General features: G+C 36.8%; 1 protein-coding gene across 1 annotated transcript; it reads right to left on the bottom strand.

The window, feature by feature from the left end:
- Window positions 1-6,258: 6,258 nt before the first annotated feature.
- LOC123596690 (olfactory receptor 1052-like) lies at window positions 6,259-7,280 on the bottom strand. Its single transcript, XM_045475053.1, has one exon. The coding sequence runs from the start codon at window positions 7,249-7,251 to the stop codon at window positions 6,277-6,279; it is 975 nt and encodes a 324-aa protein (XP_045331009.1). The 5' UTR covers window positions 7,252-7,280; the 3' UTR covers window positions 6,259-6,276.
- Between the last annotated feature and the right edge of the window lie 7,159 nt (window positions 7,281-14,439).

Below are 14,439 nucleotides of genomic sequence, written 5' to 3'. Positions count from 1 at the left end.
CTTGGGTGATGCCCAAGCCCCACCCCCCCCCACCCCGAGTCCATCCAGGCTATTCCCACCTAGCAATCAGAGCTGCCTGGCCCCTAACTAGTAGGTTAAAAGTCCTTTCTTAAATGTACCAAGAAAAAGTCTACATCTTGTCTCAAAAATTCATTCCAGCATTAACATTTCTTTCAGCCTTTATACCTCACTTATGCTTCTCCTAATGTAAAGTCGAAAGGTAAGACAAACTACTACCTTTTTTGGTACGCAAGAGCCCTCCAGCTATAAAATTCTTCAAGCTGTGAAATTCTCATTTCCTTTTAGTATTTTCCAACACTCTTATCTTTGTAGTTTTCAATTCAAATCAATTTAGTTCCTGCTTAAGGTCTAATATAGCCCTAGGTTAGGTATTATGAAGAAATCCAAAGGGAATAAGGTTCTTGCCCTCCTCAAACTTACAATCTAATGGGAAGATAAATTGTAGTATAAGGCAGAAAGCTTTGTAACATTTTGTTTACTTTTAAAATGGTTATTAAAAAAAAAAGAAAGAAACTTTTCTATGGCCACACAACCTGTGCTTGAACAGGTCTAGGAACAGGGCACTCGATACATTAGCTCCCTGAGGTCATGGTCCAAGCTTTTCAATTCTGTGCTAGAAACCACGCTGGGACCTAGCATATAGTGTGCCCTCAATAAATGTTTAATAGATGAAGAAGGGCCATAAAGAACATCTATGGGAGCAGAGATAACAAAAAGTTTCTTTAAAGACTGAAACTAATAATACACTGTGTTAACTAACTGGAATTAAAATAAAAACTTAAAAAGCCAAAAAAACACTTCTCTGGCAACTATATATCTTTAATACTGAAAAAAAAAACCTATCCAATTTGTTGATTTTATATGCCCAAAGTATAAAACTGATGCTCAAATAAATTCTAAATTTCAAAGGCAAAAAAAAAAAAATAATAAGGTCATTTCTTGGCCGTGGACCCTAAAGGGATGGGCATTTGAGGTCGAGAAACCAGAGAAGCAAAGACATGGAGGTTAGATGCCCAGAGTTGCTTCTTTTCTCCTGAATTACCCCAAGTTTTGTCCCTCTCACATGTTGTACCAGACCACATATCTCTTTCCAAGCAGGAAGAGTAAACCTACATATTTGTTTCTGTTAGAGCATGATTTAGACTTTTGTGCCGTATTTCCAAAGCAAAGATCCAGACTAGTTCTTCTGTGAGACCTCTCCCATCTCAAATGGCCTATGGTGATGATAGAAACATGAACCTGTTGTCACCAGTTCAGTTCTGGAAACCTTTCTACCAAATTTGTAATTAGCCAGTCAGGGGAACTTTGAAGTGGGGTATTGTGTTTTTCTAACCTTTTATACATATTATAAATTCCATTGCCATGCCTCTTACTTAATACTTGCCGAGCCCATGCTATGTGCCAGGCACTCTATGTAGATCGCCCCCATGAATTCTCAAAGCAACTTTAAGGCATAAATACTATTATTAACTCTGTTTTGCAGATGAGGAAACTGAGGCTTCAAAATGTTATCCCAGAGTTTCCGTTGTGACCACTGAATAAGCCACCTTCCCCACACTAATGTATGATTCAATTGCCTGCTCACAACTCTGCTTACTTGATTCATTCCAAGCATTTCTTGGTAATCCACTTGGCATCCTGAACTGAAATCTCCTCATCTTTCTCCTTAAGTGAGACGTGTAAATATAAATATCAAGGTCTTACACGCATTCTTTATTTTTTAATCTTGCAACTTCTTGTTTCACAAACTGAACTTAGACTAGATAGACAAGCATTTTTTTTTTTCAAAGTAGACACAGAGACCAACACTGAGCCTGAACTCACAATCCTGAAATCAAGACCTGAGCTGAGATAAAGAGTGCAACACTTAACCGACTGAGCCACCCCAAGAATTTTATAAAATAGAGAGTAATGAGATCTCATCACTGGAGATGCTCAAGCCAAGTCTTATTGCTAGATCTCCTGCAGAGAGGACTGATTCAGGTCTTAAGTGAAGATCACTGAAATTATTTCTACAGTTCCTTTCAGCTCTGAGATTTTACTGTTTTACCAATGTCGTTATACATCTGAAAATAAAGCATGTGTAAGACCATGGAAATTTCATATTTCATGTGGCTGCATCAGTCCCAATATATCAATGCATGGTTTAATATTAATCTACTATGTATATTTCCTTATTTTATGTTATTTATCTTATTTAAAGATTTCAAAATTTTTATTTTGAAACCATTATAGATACACAGGAAATTGCAAAGAAATGTACAGACGACTGTCATTACATTTTTAAATGAAAAATATATGGGATTTTTAATTTCAAAAGTAGTACATGTTCTCTAAAAAAATTTCACATAAGTCAAAAATACATAGAAAGTAAATGAAATATCTTCACCATCATATAACACTGTCCTCAGCACCACTGTTAACAGTTTGGTGTGTGTCCTTCCAGTCTTTTGTTAAATTGCATACATGGTGGCCAAATAAAAGTTTAACAAACAATTAACAGCCCCAAATATAATAGTAGCTTCTGTTTATGAGTACTTATGATGTACCAGGATGTACATGGGCATTTGTACACATGCTCACAACAATCCAATATAGAAAGTACTTACTAAGATTTGCGGGTGAGGAAACTGATACTTAAGGTTGCACGGCTGCTTAAGTAGGACTGGAATTTAACCCAGGTCTATCTGACTCTGAAGGCCATAATCTTTTCAACTCACTGTCTTGCAGAGAATTTTCCATGGAATGAGAGAGAACACCAAATAGAGGGAAATATCTCTATCTTTTGAATTTCTGAAGAATTCAGTCAAATCAGCATTAAAGAAAAAAACACACAAAAAAAACCCACAAAAGTTACTGTTAACATTAGTCAAACCACTTTCTTGGAATTCTGCTTATAAAAAGAGTCAATTACTGACTATTCCACCAATTGTCCCTCCCATGGGTGGCCCCAGCCATGTGGTGTCCATCAGGTTAGGATTTCTCAGCATCAGTTCTGGCTCAAGCATGATATAGATCAGCATCTCTTAACCAGTGTCTTTAGTCTTAGATCTGAGAAGAGGGGTCTCACAGGAAATCACACCCTTCCCCTAGACTATCCCATGGACAACATAAAGCCATTGTTAAAATGTGAGTTTCTTTTTATGATTGTGATTGTCAGAATGGAAGGGGGCTGGCTTCCACCAATGACCTCTCCAGGAGGGGCACATTAGGTCCTTGACCCTGCCATCATGAAGCCTGATACTCCCAATGGCAGCTGATCCCCCTGCCTACTAAAGCTGAATGGGTACAAAACCGTGAGGTGTAAAGTCTGCTCTCACCAACAACCCAGGCTGAAGTCTGTGCAACAGGAAAAATACAAAATCCAGCACTCTAGTCAGGTCCACAGAGAAAGAAAAAATTAAGAAGGGACATTTCAGCTGAACTTGGGAGGACATTTCTGTCCAGCAGTTTTGGTGCAAACATTTCCTGACTTGAGAAAAATAACAGCCTATGGGCACATAAATGTGGCAGCATGGCCTCTTGGCCTGTGCTGATCTTAACATTGTCTCTTCCCGTAAGAGCAGTGGTTACAAAAGTTTCCATCTTTTGGTGGCGTTGGCTGTTTCCATGCAGACAGCGGCAATTCTGCCTCTTCCTTTCCCAGGCTATAAATCCTCTCAAAGGCAAATGAGTGAGAATGAAATCATTTAGGAATAACCCTGAATCTATGAGATTTCTAACACAGGGATTATGGGGAAAGAAATCATTCACAAACTTCAGGGCTCTATTACAGTTAATAAATTGCTTTCAGTACAACCTCCCAAACATCAGTTAGTTGCAACATGACGGTAAGAATGTCCAGCTAGTGAATAATATGTTTCCAAATAGAAGTGTTATGCAAATTTAATTATATTAATTTAAATAAATATTTTGTGTGTGCCTATTATCACATTATAATGTACCATATAAAAAAATGACTCCATCCTTTCTCCCTGAAAATTATTCCTGTATGTCCTGTTTGTCAAAAATAGAGTACTGACACACTGCATTCTATATTATTTACTATAAACTAAATTTTCAGTCATATTATTTCGTTAAGGAATTCAGGCACCCGCTCAGGTTTGGGAGTAGATAATTGCTAAGGTAATTATACTCTGGTTCTTGATATAAGCACTATTATAGAAATTGACATACACATGGAAAAATATTAAAAATGTCATTACATAATGTCTTCAAAATGATAATGAAAATATGCATAATATTTCATAATATGCCCTTAATAGGTAGATATATCCTGACATAGGACACAGTTTTTCTCATTTGTGATGGTAAATAAACTACTTACCACTGACTCTCACAGAAAGCCTTGGATTTCTGGCTTTGTCAGCAGGACTTCCTGCTCCCTACTTTAGTTCCATCCTGGAATGGAAAGGATGCTCTTTGGTAAAACAGACTGTTGACTGCCATGCCTAGTGGTGAGGACATGCCATTCCAGGAGATGCCTTGAGCATACTCAATGCCTAATGCAAGAGTCAAAAATTCTTTGATCTCTCAATGAATTCATTTTTCTAGAGTGGACATTTATAAGTGCCTGTGGACCAATCTTTTGGGAATACTCATGTAATCTCTAAGCAGCTGTTCTGGGATTCCTCAGAGTGCAACCACAACTCAAGGGCAGCAGACTGAATAGAAGGCACAGAGGTGATGAACAATTAATTCTCTCTTGGGTTCATTAAAGTCATGGCAATCATCTTTTCCCAGCATGCAATGAGGAGTTCAGCGTCCTTTCTCTTTAGGGACAATGATGAGTAAAGTTCAGTACTAGATTGCTTCTATTAAGAAGTTGAGGGTGGTAGAAACCTATGAGATTGGCTTCTTCTCATCATCATCAGGATGAAGAGAGGTAAGTAAGTGTGGGTGTGGGCTTATTTGGTTGGATTCTATGCAGCATGAGGAGTTTTCCCCTTACACTTGGACTCCATGACAGTTTATGCTGTGCAACTGGATGGTGTATTAGAGCTATAAAACCTACTCTGTTGGCACTAAGCTTCTCCTAGTTAGGGCTGCTCTCCTGGACACGGTGCTTCCTTCTTCCCCCACCAGCATCCTTATGTCTTCATGTCCCCAGGTTTCTGGCCTTGCCAGTGCTCATGACCTGATGATTACATTATTGATATAGTGTTTTAAAGGAGAAAAAGGCAGAACCATCAAACAGGGATGTAAGTTTGGAAATTTTGCAGTATTTTACTTCACCAAAATTAGGATAAAAACATTAGACAATGTCAAGAGTTAAGTGTCTAAAGCTCAAACACTTCTCTAGTGACATGAGTTTTTCCATATATGAAGGAGAAATACAGAAGTGGTACTTATTAAAGACTTTAGAATCATTAGTCCTCAGGGAAATGCAAACCAAAATCACAGTGATTTAGTATTTCACACATACTAGGATGGGTATACTAAAAAGAACCTATAATAACATGTTGGTGAGGAAGTAGAGAAATTAGAATCCTCATACACTGCCCTTAGCAATGTAAAATGGCACCACTGTTTTGAAAACAACTTCACAGTTCTTCAAAATGGTAAACATAAAGCTACCATATGATCCACAATTCCACTCTTAGATGTAAACTCATTATAAATAAAAATGTATGTTCATAGCAGCAGTATTCATAACAGCCAAACGGTGGAAACAACCAAGATGTCTGTCAAATGATGAATGGATAAGTAAAATGTGGCATATCCATAAAACAGAAATCATTTAGCAATAAGAAGGAATGAAGTAACAATAGATACTACAATATGTATGAGACTTAGAAACATCCCAAGTGAAAGAAGCCAGACACACAAAACACATATTTATTTTATGATTTTATTTATATGAAACACCCAGAATAGGGATATCCATAGATACAGAAAGCAGATTAGTGGTTGTCTAGTGCTGCTAAATTGGGAGAATATGGGGAATGAGCTTTTTTTTTAATATGTTGGTACTGGGTATTGTGTGTGTGTGTGGGGGGGCGAGGGTGGTGGATTATGAAAATGTTCTCAGATATCAGTGGCTTAGAGAACACAGGACATTTGAGATCATGGTGTGTGAAATGCTTGGCACAGGTATAGCTGTTTGTCCGGGTGGAATGGGCATTACAATTATCAGAAGATCATACATAGAAAGAGAGCATTGTTGTAACTGCAGCTAGAAGGTCCATGTTTCTATTGTGTAAGCAATTTTCCAAAATGAAAACTTTAATTGCTGATCTCATTCGAGAACCCACATTACCTAGCTAGCTTCCTCAGAGCACCCTTGACCTCCTTGTTTCTCAGGCTGTATATGATGGGGTTCAACATGGGGGTTATGACACAGAAGAGCACAGAGACCAGGATATCTGTGTCCAGGTTGTAGCCTATGTTGGTTCTGTCATAGTTAAAGTTGGCTGTTCCATAAAAGACCACCACCACAGTGAGGTGGGATGCGCAGGTAGAGAAGGCCTTGCTCCTGCCCTGAGCAGAGGGAATCCTAAGAATGGAAGAAATGACGAGTATGTAGGACACTCCAGTAAACACACAGGGGCTCAGGCCAATGGTGGCACTGGCCACATGAAGCACAGACTCATTGAGAGAGGTGTCTGAACAGGAGAGCTTCAGGAGCAGAGGAATGTCACAGAGAAAGTGGCTGATTTGGTTGGGCCCACAGAGAGTCAGTGTGGCTGCCAACACTGTGTGTGTCACAGAATTCACCAGCCCACACAGCCAGGACCCAGTCACCAAAAAAATACAGACCTTCACACGCATGAGGACGGGATATTGAAGAGGGTGGCAAATGGCTACATAGCGATCATAAGCCATAGCGGCCAATAAGACACCCTCAGTGCCAGCACATGTGACAAGGAAGAAAATCTGGGAGAGGCAGCCCTCATATGAGATGGTCTTCTTCTCCCGGAAGAAGTTCACCAGCATGACGGGGATGGTGGTGGATGTATAACAGATGTCCAAGAAACTCAGGTTGCTGAGGAAATAATACATTGGAGTGTGGAGAGCAGGACTGATTCTAGTGGCTGTTATAATGAGCATGTTCCCCAGGAGTGTTGTCAGGTAAATGAGCAAAAAAACCAAGAAAAACAAGCCCTGTAGTTTGGGGTGGTTGGAAAATCCCAAGAAGATGAATTCAGTGACATCTGTCTGATTGTTCATTTCAAGTGGTATCATAGCTACAAAACAATGAGAAAAAAAGAAGCCATAATGAAAATGCATGCAAAACACCCCCAAACATAAACTTACAGACCCATGTCAAATGATGTTGGATATAGAATGATCTGGATTGTGGAGGGAGAGGAGCAGGGGTGTCTTCAGAGAGATTACAACTTCTCAAACAGCAGATCTAGCCAGCTCAGGCCCATGGACCTCCCATGGATTTGCATGACTACTGGTGGATCAAAATAACTGTAGACTTGGTTAAACCCAACAATAAACCACTAACCTCTGAATTAGTGTGGCCTCATGTCTCATTGTCTTAGTAGTATCTACCTCCTACATTGCCCTTGTTGGTAAGCATCTCAGTTTTTTTCTAAGAAATAAAGTTTTATTGCAAAAAAACTTTTAAATGTAGAAAGATACAAACAAGAATTTAATCACCTGCAGAATCAAAGCCAGTGCTACCTTTCGGTGTTCACAAATGTAGTGTTGTGGGTTTGTTTTTGTTTTTGTTGTTGGCAGTTATGTAAATCTTAATCTCTATTTATACCTTTAAAATATTAGGAGCACTTGTGATGAGCACTGGATGATGTATGGAATTGTTGAATCCATACAACTTGAAACTTGAAACTATGATAACACTGTATGTTAACTATACTGGACTTAAAATAAAATAAAATATTAGGAGCAAAATTTCCCACATTGGAAAGGAAGAAGTAAACATTCACAGATGACATAATCCTATATATAGAAAATACCAGAGTTCAGAAGAATCCTATTATAGCTCATAAACAAATTCAACAAAGTCACACATACACAAATCAGTTATGTTCCCATACACTAGCAATGGACAATCCAAAAAGGAAGTGAAATCAATTCCATTTACAATAATATCTAAGAGAATCAAGTGCTTACAATAAATCTTACTGAGGAAGTGAAAGGTGTATACACTGAAAACTTTGTAACATTGCTAAAAGAAATTAAAGAATACATATCTAATTGAAAAGGTACCTATGTTCGTGGATAAAAAGACTTAACATTGTTAAGATGTTAATACTACCCAAAGTGATGTACAGGTTCAGTGCAATCTCTATCAAAATTTCAGTATCATTTTCTCACAAAAAAAAGAAAAAAAATCAGTTTTCAAATTCATATTTATTGCAAGGAGCCCTGAATAACCAAAACAATTTTGAAAAAAAAAAAAAAAAAAAAGAATAAATCTGGAGGGCCCACATTTCCTCATTTCAAAACTTACTACAATGCTACAGTAATTAAAACAGTATGGCACTGGCACAAGGACTGACATACAAACCAACAAAATAGAATGGAGAGTCCAGAAAGAAATTCTCACATATATAGCTAATGATTTTCAACAAAGGTGCTGAGACCATTCAATGAGGAAAACAGCTCTAGGAAAACTGGATATCCACATGCAAAAGAATGAAGTGCACAAAATTAACTCAAAATGGATCAAAGACCTAAACTTAGGAGCTAAAACTGTAAAACCCTTAGGAGAAAAATTGGGGAAAATCCTTATGCCATGGGATTTGGCAACTATTTTATGGATATGACACCAAAAGTATGGGCAACAAAAGAAAAAAATACATAAAGTGTACTTCATCAACATTAAGAAAGTGTCATCAAAGTACACTATCAAGAAAGTAAAAAAGACAACCTATAAAATAAGAGAAAATATTTGCAAATCATATACCTGATAAGGGACTAACATCAAAAATATATAAAGAACTCCTATAATCTAACCATAATCAAAAGAAGAACTCAATTTAAAAATGAGCAAAGGACTTGAATAGACATTGCTCCAAAGGCAAAATACAAATGGCCAATAAGAACATGAAAAGATGTTTGATATCATTAGTTTTAGGGAAATGCAAATCAAAAGCATGAGGTCACCTATCAGGATGGTTATAATGAAGAAAATGGAAAATAATATATGTTAGTGATTGTATGAAGAAATTGGAACCCTCATGCATTGCTAATGGGAATGTAAAATGGTGCATCTACTGTGGGAAACAGTTTGCCAGTTCCTCAAAAAGTTAGACATAGAACTACCATATGACTCAACAATTCTACTCCTTAATATGTATCTAAAAGAATTGAAAGCAGAGACTCGAACAGATATTTGTATACCAGTGTTCATAGCATCATTATTCACCATAGCCAAAAACAACCTAAGTGTCCATCAACCGATGACAGGATAAACAAAAAATGTGGTATATGTATACAATGGTCTATTCAGCCATAAAAAGAAACAAAATCTTGATATACACTACAACATGAATGGATCTTGAAAACACTATGCTAACATTATGCTAAGCCAGACACAGGACAAATATTGTATGATTTCACTTATATCATGTGCCTAGAACAGGCAAATTCATAGAGACAGAAGGTAAAGATTACCAGAGGCTGAAAGGAGGGTGGAATTGGGGGGAGTTATTGTTAAGGGTTCAGGGTTTACACTGAAGACAATGAAAAAGTTTGGGGTGTAGATAGAAGTGATGGCTATACACACTGTGAATATATTTAGTGTCACTGAATTGTACACTTCCAAATGGCTAAAATGATGATTATTGTGTATATTTTTCCACTATTTTAAAAATAGTCAAAAATAGTGAAAGCCCAATTTCTCAGGTATGCATTGCATTTCATCAAACAAAATAAACTTAATATCTCTCCTTTGATTAAACATTCAGATGCTTCCATTTCTTTACTATTATAAATATTGGAATGGGCTTTTTCATAGAAAAATATATATGACATATCTGATTATCTCTTCAGAGTAAATGTTTAAGTCTCTGTGTTTTTAAATACACTGTTTTTTTTTAGTCAGTTGGATTATTATCTTTTCAGGTCTTAAAAGATGTGAAAACGTTTAAGTAATCATATATACTTAGGTATGTTACCTTATTAAAGGTATCTTATTACCTTATTGAAGTAAACTTTATTAAACCAAGATTAATCCTCAAACATTGCATGCTTCCTGAAAAAATAATTGATACAATTACTAGCTTTCTGTTAACTTATCCATCTGACAGTTTCACAGCCGTTGAACTATGGTTTCTGCACCTTTTTCATTCTTGGAGGTGAGATATCTTGAGCCACATAGATGTGGATTCAAATCCTGCTTCTTACCAGCTGTAGATGGTGGCTAAATCAGCTGACTCTGTTTCCCAGTTTGCTGGCTGCATTCTCATATTAATAGTGTCTATACCAGGGTTTTGGAAGAAGTAGCTGAGATAATATGAGTAATGTGCCTTGTATGTGACAGGTGTTCAATCAACTGTAGTTATCACAGCTATTATTTTTAATACATACAAAAACTTTTCAAGATAAAATACTTTCTTTGACTCCGCCTTCCAAATTTTACAAATATGATCACTTTTCACTACAGTCGCTACTGACACCCCCATCCAAGCTACCATTTTCTCATTTGCCTCAACAACAGCAGCAGACCTTCACTTTCTTCCCATCCCCGTTCCCATTTAATCTGTCTCCACACAGCAGCAGCTGGAGCGTGTTTTTACAATGTAAGCTAAATCATGCCATTCCTAAACTCAAAACACTCCAAAGCTTTTCCATCTCACTTAGAATGAAATCTAAAGATCACAAAGCATATGGGACCTGACCTCTGACTGCCTTTCTGACATTACTTTCCACGGTTCTTCCCTTTTGCTCACTTAGCCTGAGCTACGCAGGACTGCTTTCTGTTTTTAACCACAGCAAAGACCTTCCGATCTCAAGGGCTTGTACTGGCTATTACCTCTGCCAGAAATACTTTCCCCCAGATATCTGCATGTCCCAGTTTCTATTTTCATTGAGGTTTTTCGTGAACTGTTACCTCCTCAGGGATGCTTTCTCTGACTCTTCTATTTAAAATAACAGTCCCATCACTTTTTACCTCCTTACCCTGCTTTATTTACTTCTTTCTGTGGCACTTACGCTACACTTGACATGAAAGTATTGATCTATTCGCTTCTGTATAAGCTCTATGAGGCCAGGGGCTCAGCTTTGGTCATTCTCTACCCCTAATACCTAAGAGAGAGAACCTGGCGTACAGCTTGTGCTCAATGAATATTTGTTGAATGAATACATAAATCTATTCTTCTAGGTGGTTATGGAATTCATATTTCCTGAGAGAAAATCTAGTCTAATTCTTTTCCATTTTGCCTAATTACACTCAATTATTCTTCAATGTATCTCTCTCTTAACCTATGAATATCAGCCCATTGTGCCTAACAGTCTATTTTACTCTTTAGAGTGGAAAACTTTACACATTGGGAATTTAGGGTTGGTTTTTTTTTTTTTTTTTTTTCATGTTTATTTATATTTGAGAGAGCGCGCGCGCGTGCGTGCGCGCGCTCAAGTCGGGGAGGGGCAGAGAGACAGAGACAGAATCTGAAGCAAGCTCCAGGCTCTGAGCTGTCAGCACAGAGCCTGACCCGGGGCTCAAACCCACAAGCAGTGAGATCACGACCTGAGCCGAGGTCGGACGCTTAACTGACTGAGCCACCCAGGCACCCCTACACATTGGGAATTTTAACATCTTACTCTGCATTGGCTTTTTATATAATAAATAATCCTCATTACTAACAAAATAAAGATAAAACCTAGCTTATTTTTATTTCTCTCATATAGGTTATCTATTACAGCAAAAGCTAGCCTGTTAGAACCCACTGATATATATTACTTGATTGGCTTTTAAATGTATTCCCAAACCTGATTCTTCAAACTATTAAGGGGTAGAAGGATTTATCAGATTACTTAATCAGCAATCTTGCTCTGTAACCTAAAGGGCAGCCTCCCTACAATTCTGTTCAATCCACATTAAACTGGAAATCATCTTCTTGGATGCTATCCTATTGAAAGCAGGGATGTCTCTAAGCCCTAAAATATATCTAGCCCCTCTCTATCTTAAAATCCTTTATTGGCCTACATTCTCTATCAGATGAAGTTCAGATTATTTCACATGGCTTCAGAAGGAAGATCCAGATTTGCCAAGTCCTAAAACATATCATTTTGGGGTTTTCTTTTTATTTTATTTTATTTTATTTTATTATTTATTTAAAATGTTAATTTATTTCGAGAGGGAGAGAAAGAGACAGAGTGAGTGGGAGAGGAACAGAGAGAAAGGGAGAGACGAATACTAGGCAGGCTTTGCGCTGTCGGCACAGATCCAGAGCTCGAACCCACAAACTGTGAGATCATGACCTGAGCCAAAATCAAGAGCCAGACCTCAACCGACTGAGCCACCCAGGCACCCCTGGGGGCTTTCTTTTTTTTTTTTTTTAATGTGAAAATGTTTTACTTTAGTAAAATTTCTAGCAATATGATTATGCAAACAGGTTTCTAGGGCACCACCCAAGGCTATAGAAAAGTCCTTTGCAAACTAGAGCCCAGAAGCTTGTTTCAAATGCATTCATTAATGACAGATAGCCTACTACACTGGTTAAGTTGTGAGCTCTGGAGTTAGATTTCTTTGGAACAAAACTCATCTCTGTAATCCTTAAAGCATGGGACTTTGGGTAAGTTACTTATTCTCTTTGCTTAATATTTTCACGTCTAAAATAGGAATTGAAATAAAAAAGTTCATGTCTGTAATGGAATAATAAAAAAATGTACTCAAACCAAAAATATAAGTGGGCAAATGTAACATTTTAAAAAATAATTTAAAGGGCCTCCTGGGTGGCTCAGTCAATTAAGTGTCTGACCAGCTCAGGTCATGATCTTGTGGTCTGTGAGTTTGAGGCCTGCCTTGGTCTCTGTGCTGACAGCTCAGAGCCTGGAGCCTACTTCAGATTCTACGTCTCCCTCTCTCTCTGCCCCTCCCCTGCTCACACTCTGCCTCTGCCTCTCCCTCTCTTTTCTCTCTCTCTGTCTCAAAAATAAATAATGTAAAAATAAAAATAATTTAAAAAGACTCTTACCATTTAGAGAAAAAAATAGCATGCATTAGAGAGCTTGTAACATAAGTAGAAATGAAATATATAACAATAGCAACACAAAGGTGGGTGAAAAAGTGGTAAAATATTTTGTAATGTTCTTGCATTATATATTGTTATAAAGTATTAATTCAAAATAGACTGTATTAAGTAAACAATGTATAATAAAATACATACAGTAAGCACTAAAAAATAATACAAAATATATCCAAAAACCGACAGAGGAGATGAAATGAAATAAAATAAAAATATAAACTCAGTTCAAAAGAAGGCACAAAGGATTAGAAGGGACAAATAGAAAAAAGGTAGTTAAATACTAGACTTTGAATTAAATCATACTGGTATTACCAGAAAATAATAAAGGGACTAAGCATTCCAATAAAAAAAACAGATTGTCAGACTGGATTTTTTAAATGTTTTTGAAATTTATTTTTAAAAGAGTACAAGCAGGAGACGGGCAGAGAGAGGGGGACAGAGGATCTAGAGAAGGGTCTGCACTGAGAGCAGCAAGCCCAGTGTGGGACTTGAACTCACAAACTATCAGATTATGACCTGAGCCATCGGCCACTCAACTGACTGAGCCACCTAATCGCCCCTGTCAGACTGGATTTTAAAATAAACCAACTATATCCCCTGTGTGATAAAGTATACTTGTATACTTTATAAGTCAAATATATATATATATATATATATACACACATATATAAAGTATATAATATATATATATACACACATATATAAAGTATATATATATATATATACATATATATATAAAGTATATATGTGTGTGTATATATATATATATATATGTATATATATATATATATATAGTACTTTACATATAAGATCTTGGATATGTTCAAAGTAAAAGGATGGTAACAAATATATCATTAAGATAGAGAGGTTGCCTAAAGTAAAAAGGAATATTTTATAATAATAAAAAGATCCACTCATCAAGAAGACATAACAACTGTAAATGTATAAAAGCATCTAGTAACATAATTTCAAAATATTGACAAAAAAGTTGGACAAGTTCACAGTCATAATTAAAGACTTAAATATTCCTCTCTCACTAAAAGTTATAGAATAAGTAGACAAAAAATTCAGTAAAATAGATATTTAAACAACACAATCACCTTGACACAACTGACATTTATAGAACATTATATCCAATAATTTCAGAATAAACATTCTAGTGAATGCACATGGAACATTCACTGAAGTATACCATATGCTGGGCAAGTTTCAATACAATTAAAAAGATTGATGATATGGAGTGTTTCCTGAC

Source organism: Leopardus geoffroyi, chromosome C1, assembly GCF_018350155.1.
Source record: "Leopardus geoffroyi isolate Oge1 chromosome C1, O.geoffroyi_Oge1_pat1.0, whole genome shotgun sequence".
Classification (NCBI taxonomy): Eukaryota; Metazoa; Chordata; class Mammalia; order Carnivora; family Felidae; genus Leopardus; species Leopardus geoffroyi.
Note: the sequence above shows the minus strand (reverse complement) of the source record. Positions and strands in the feature narration are given on the sequence as shown.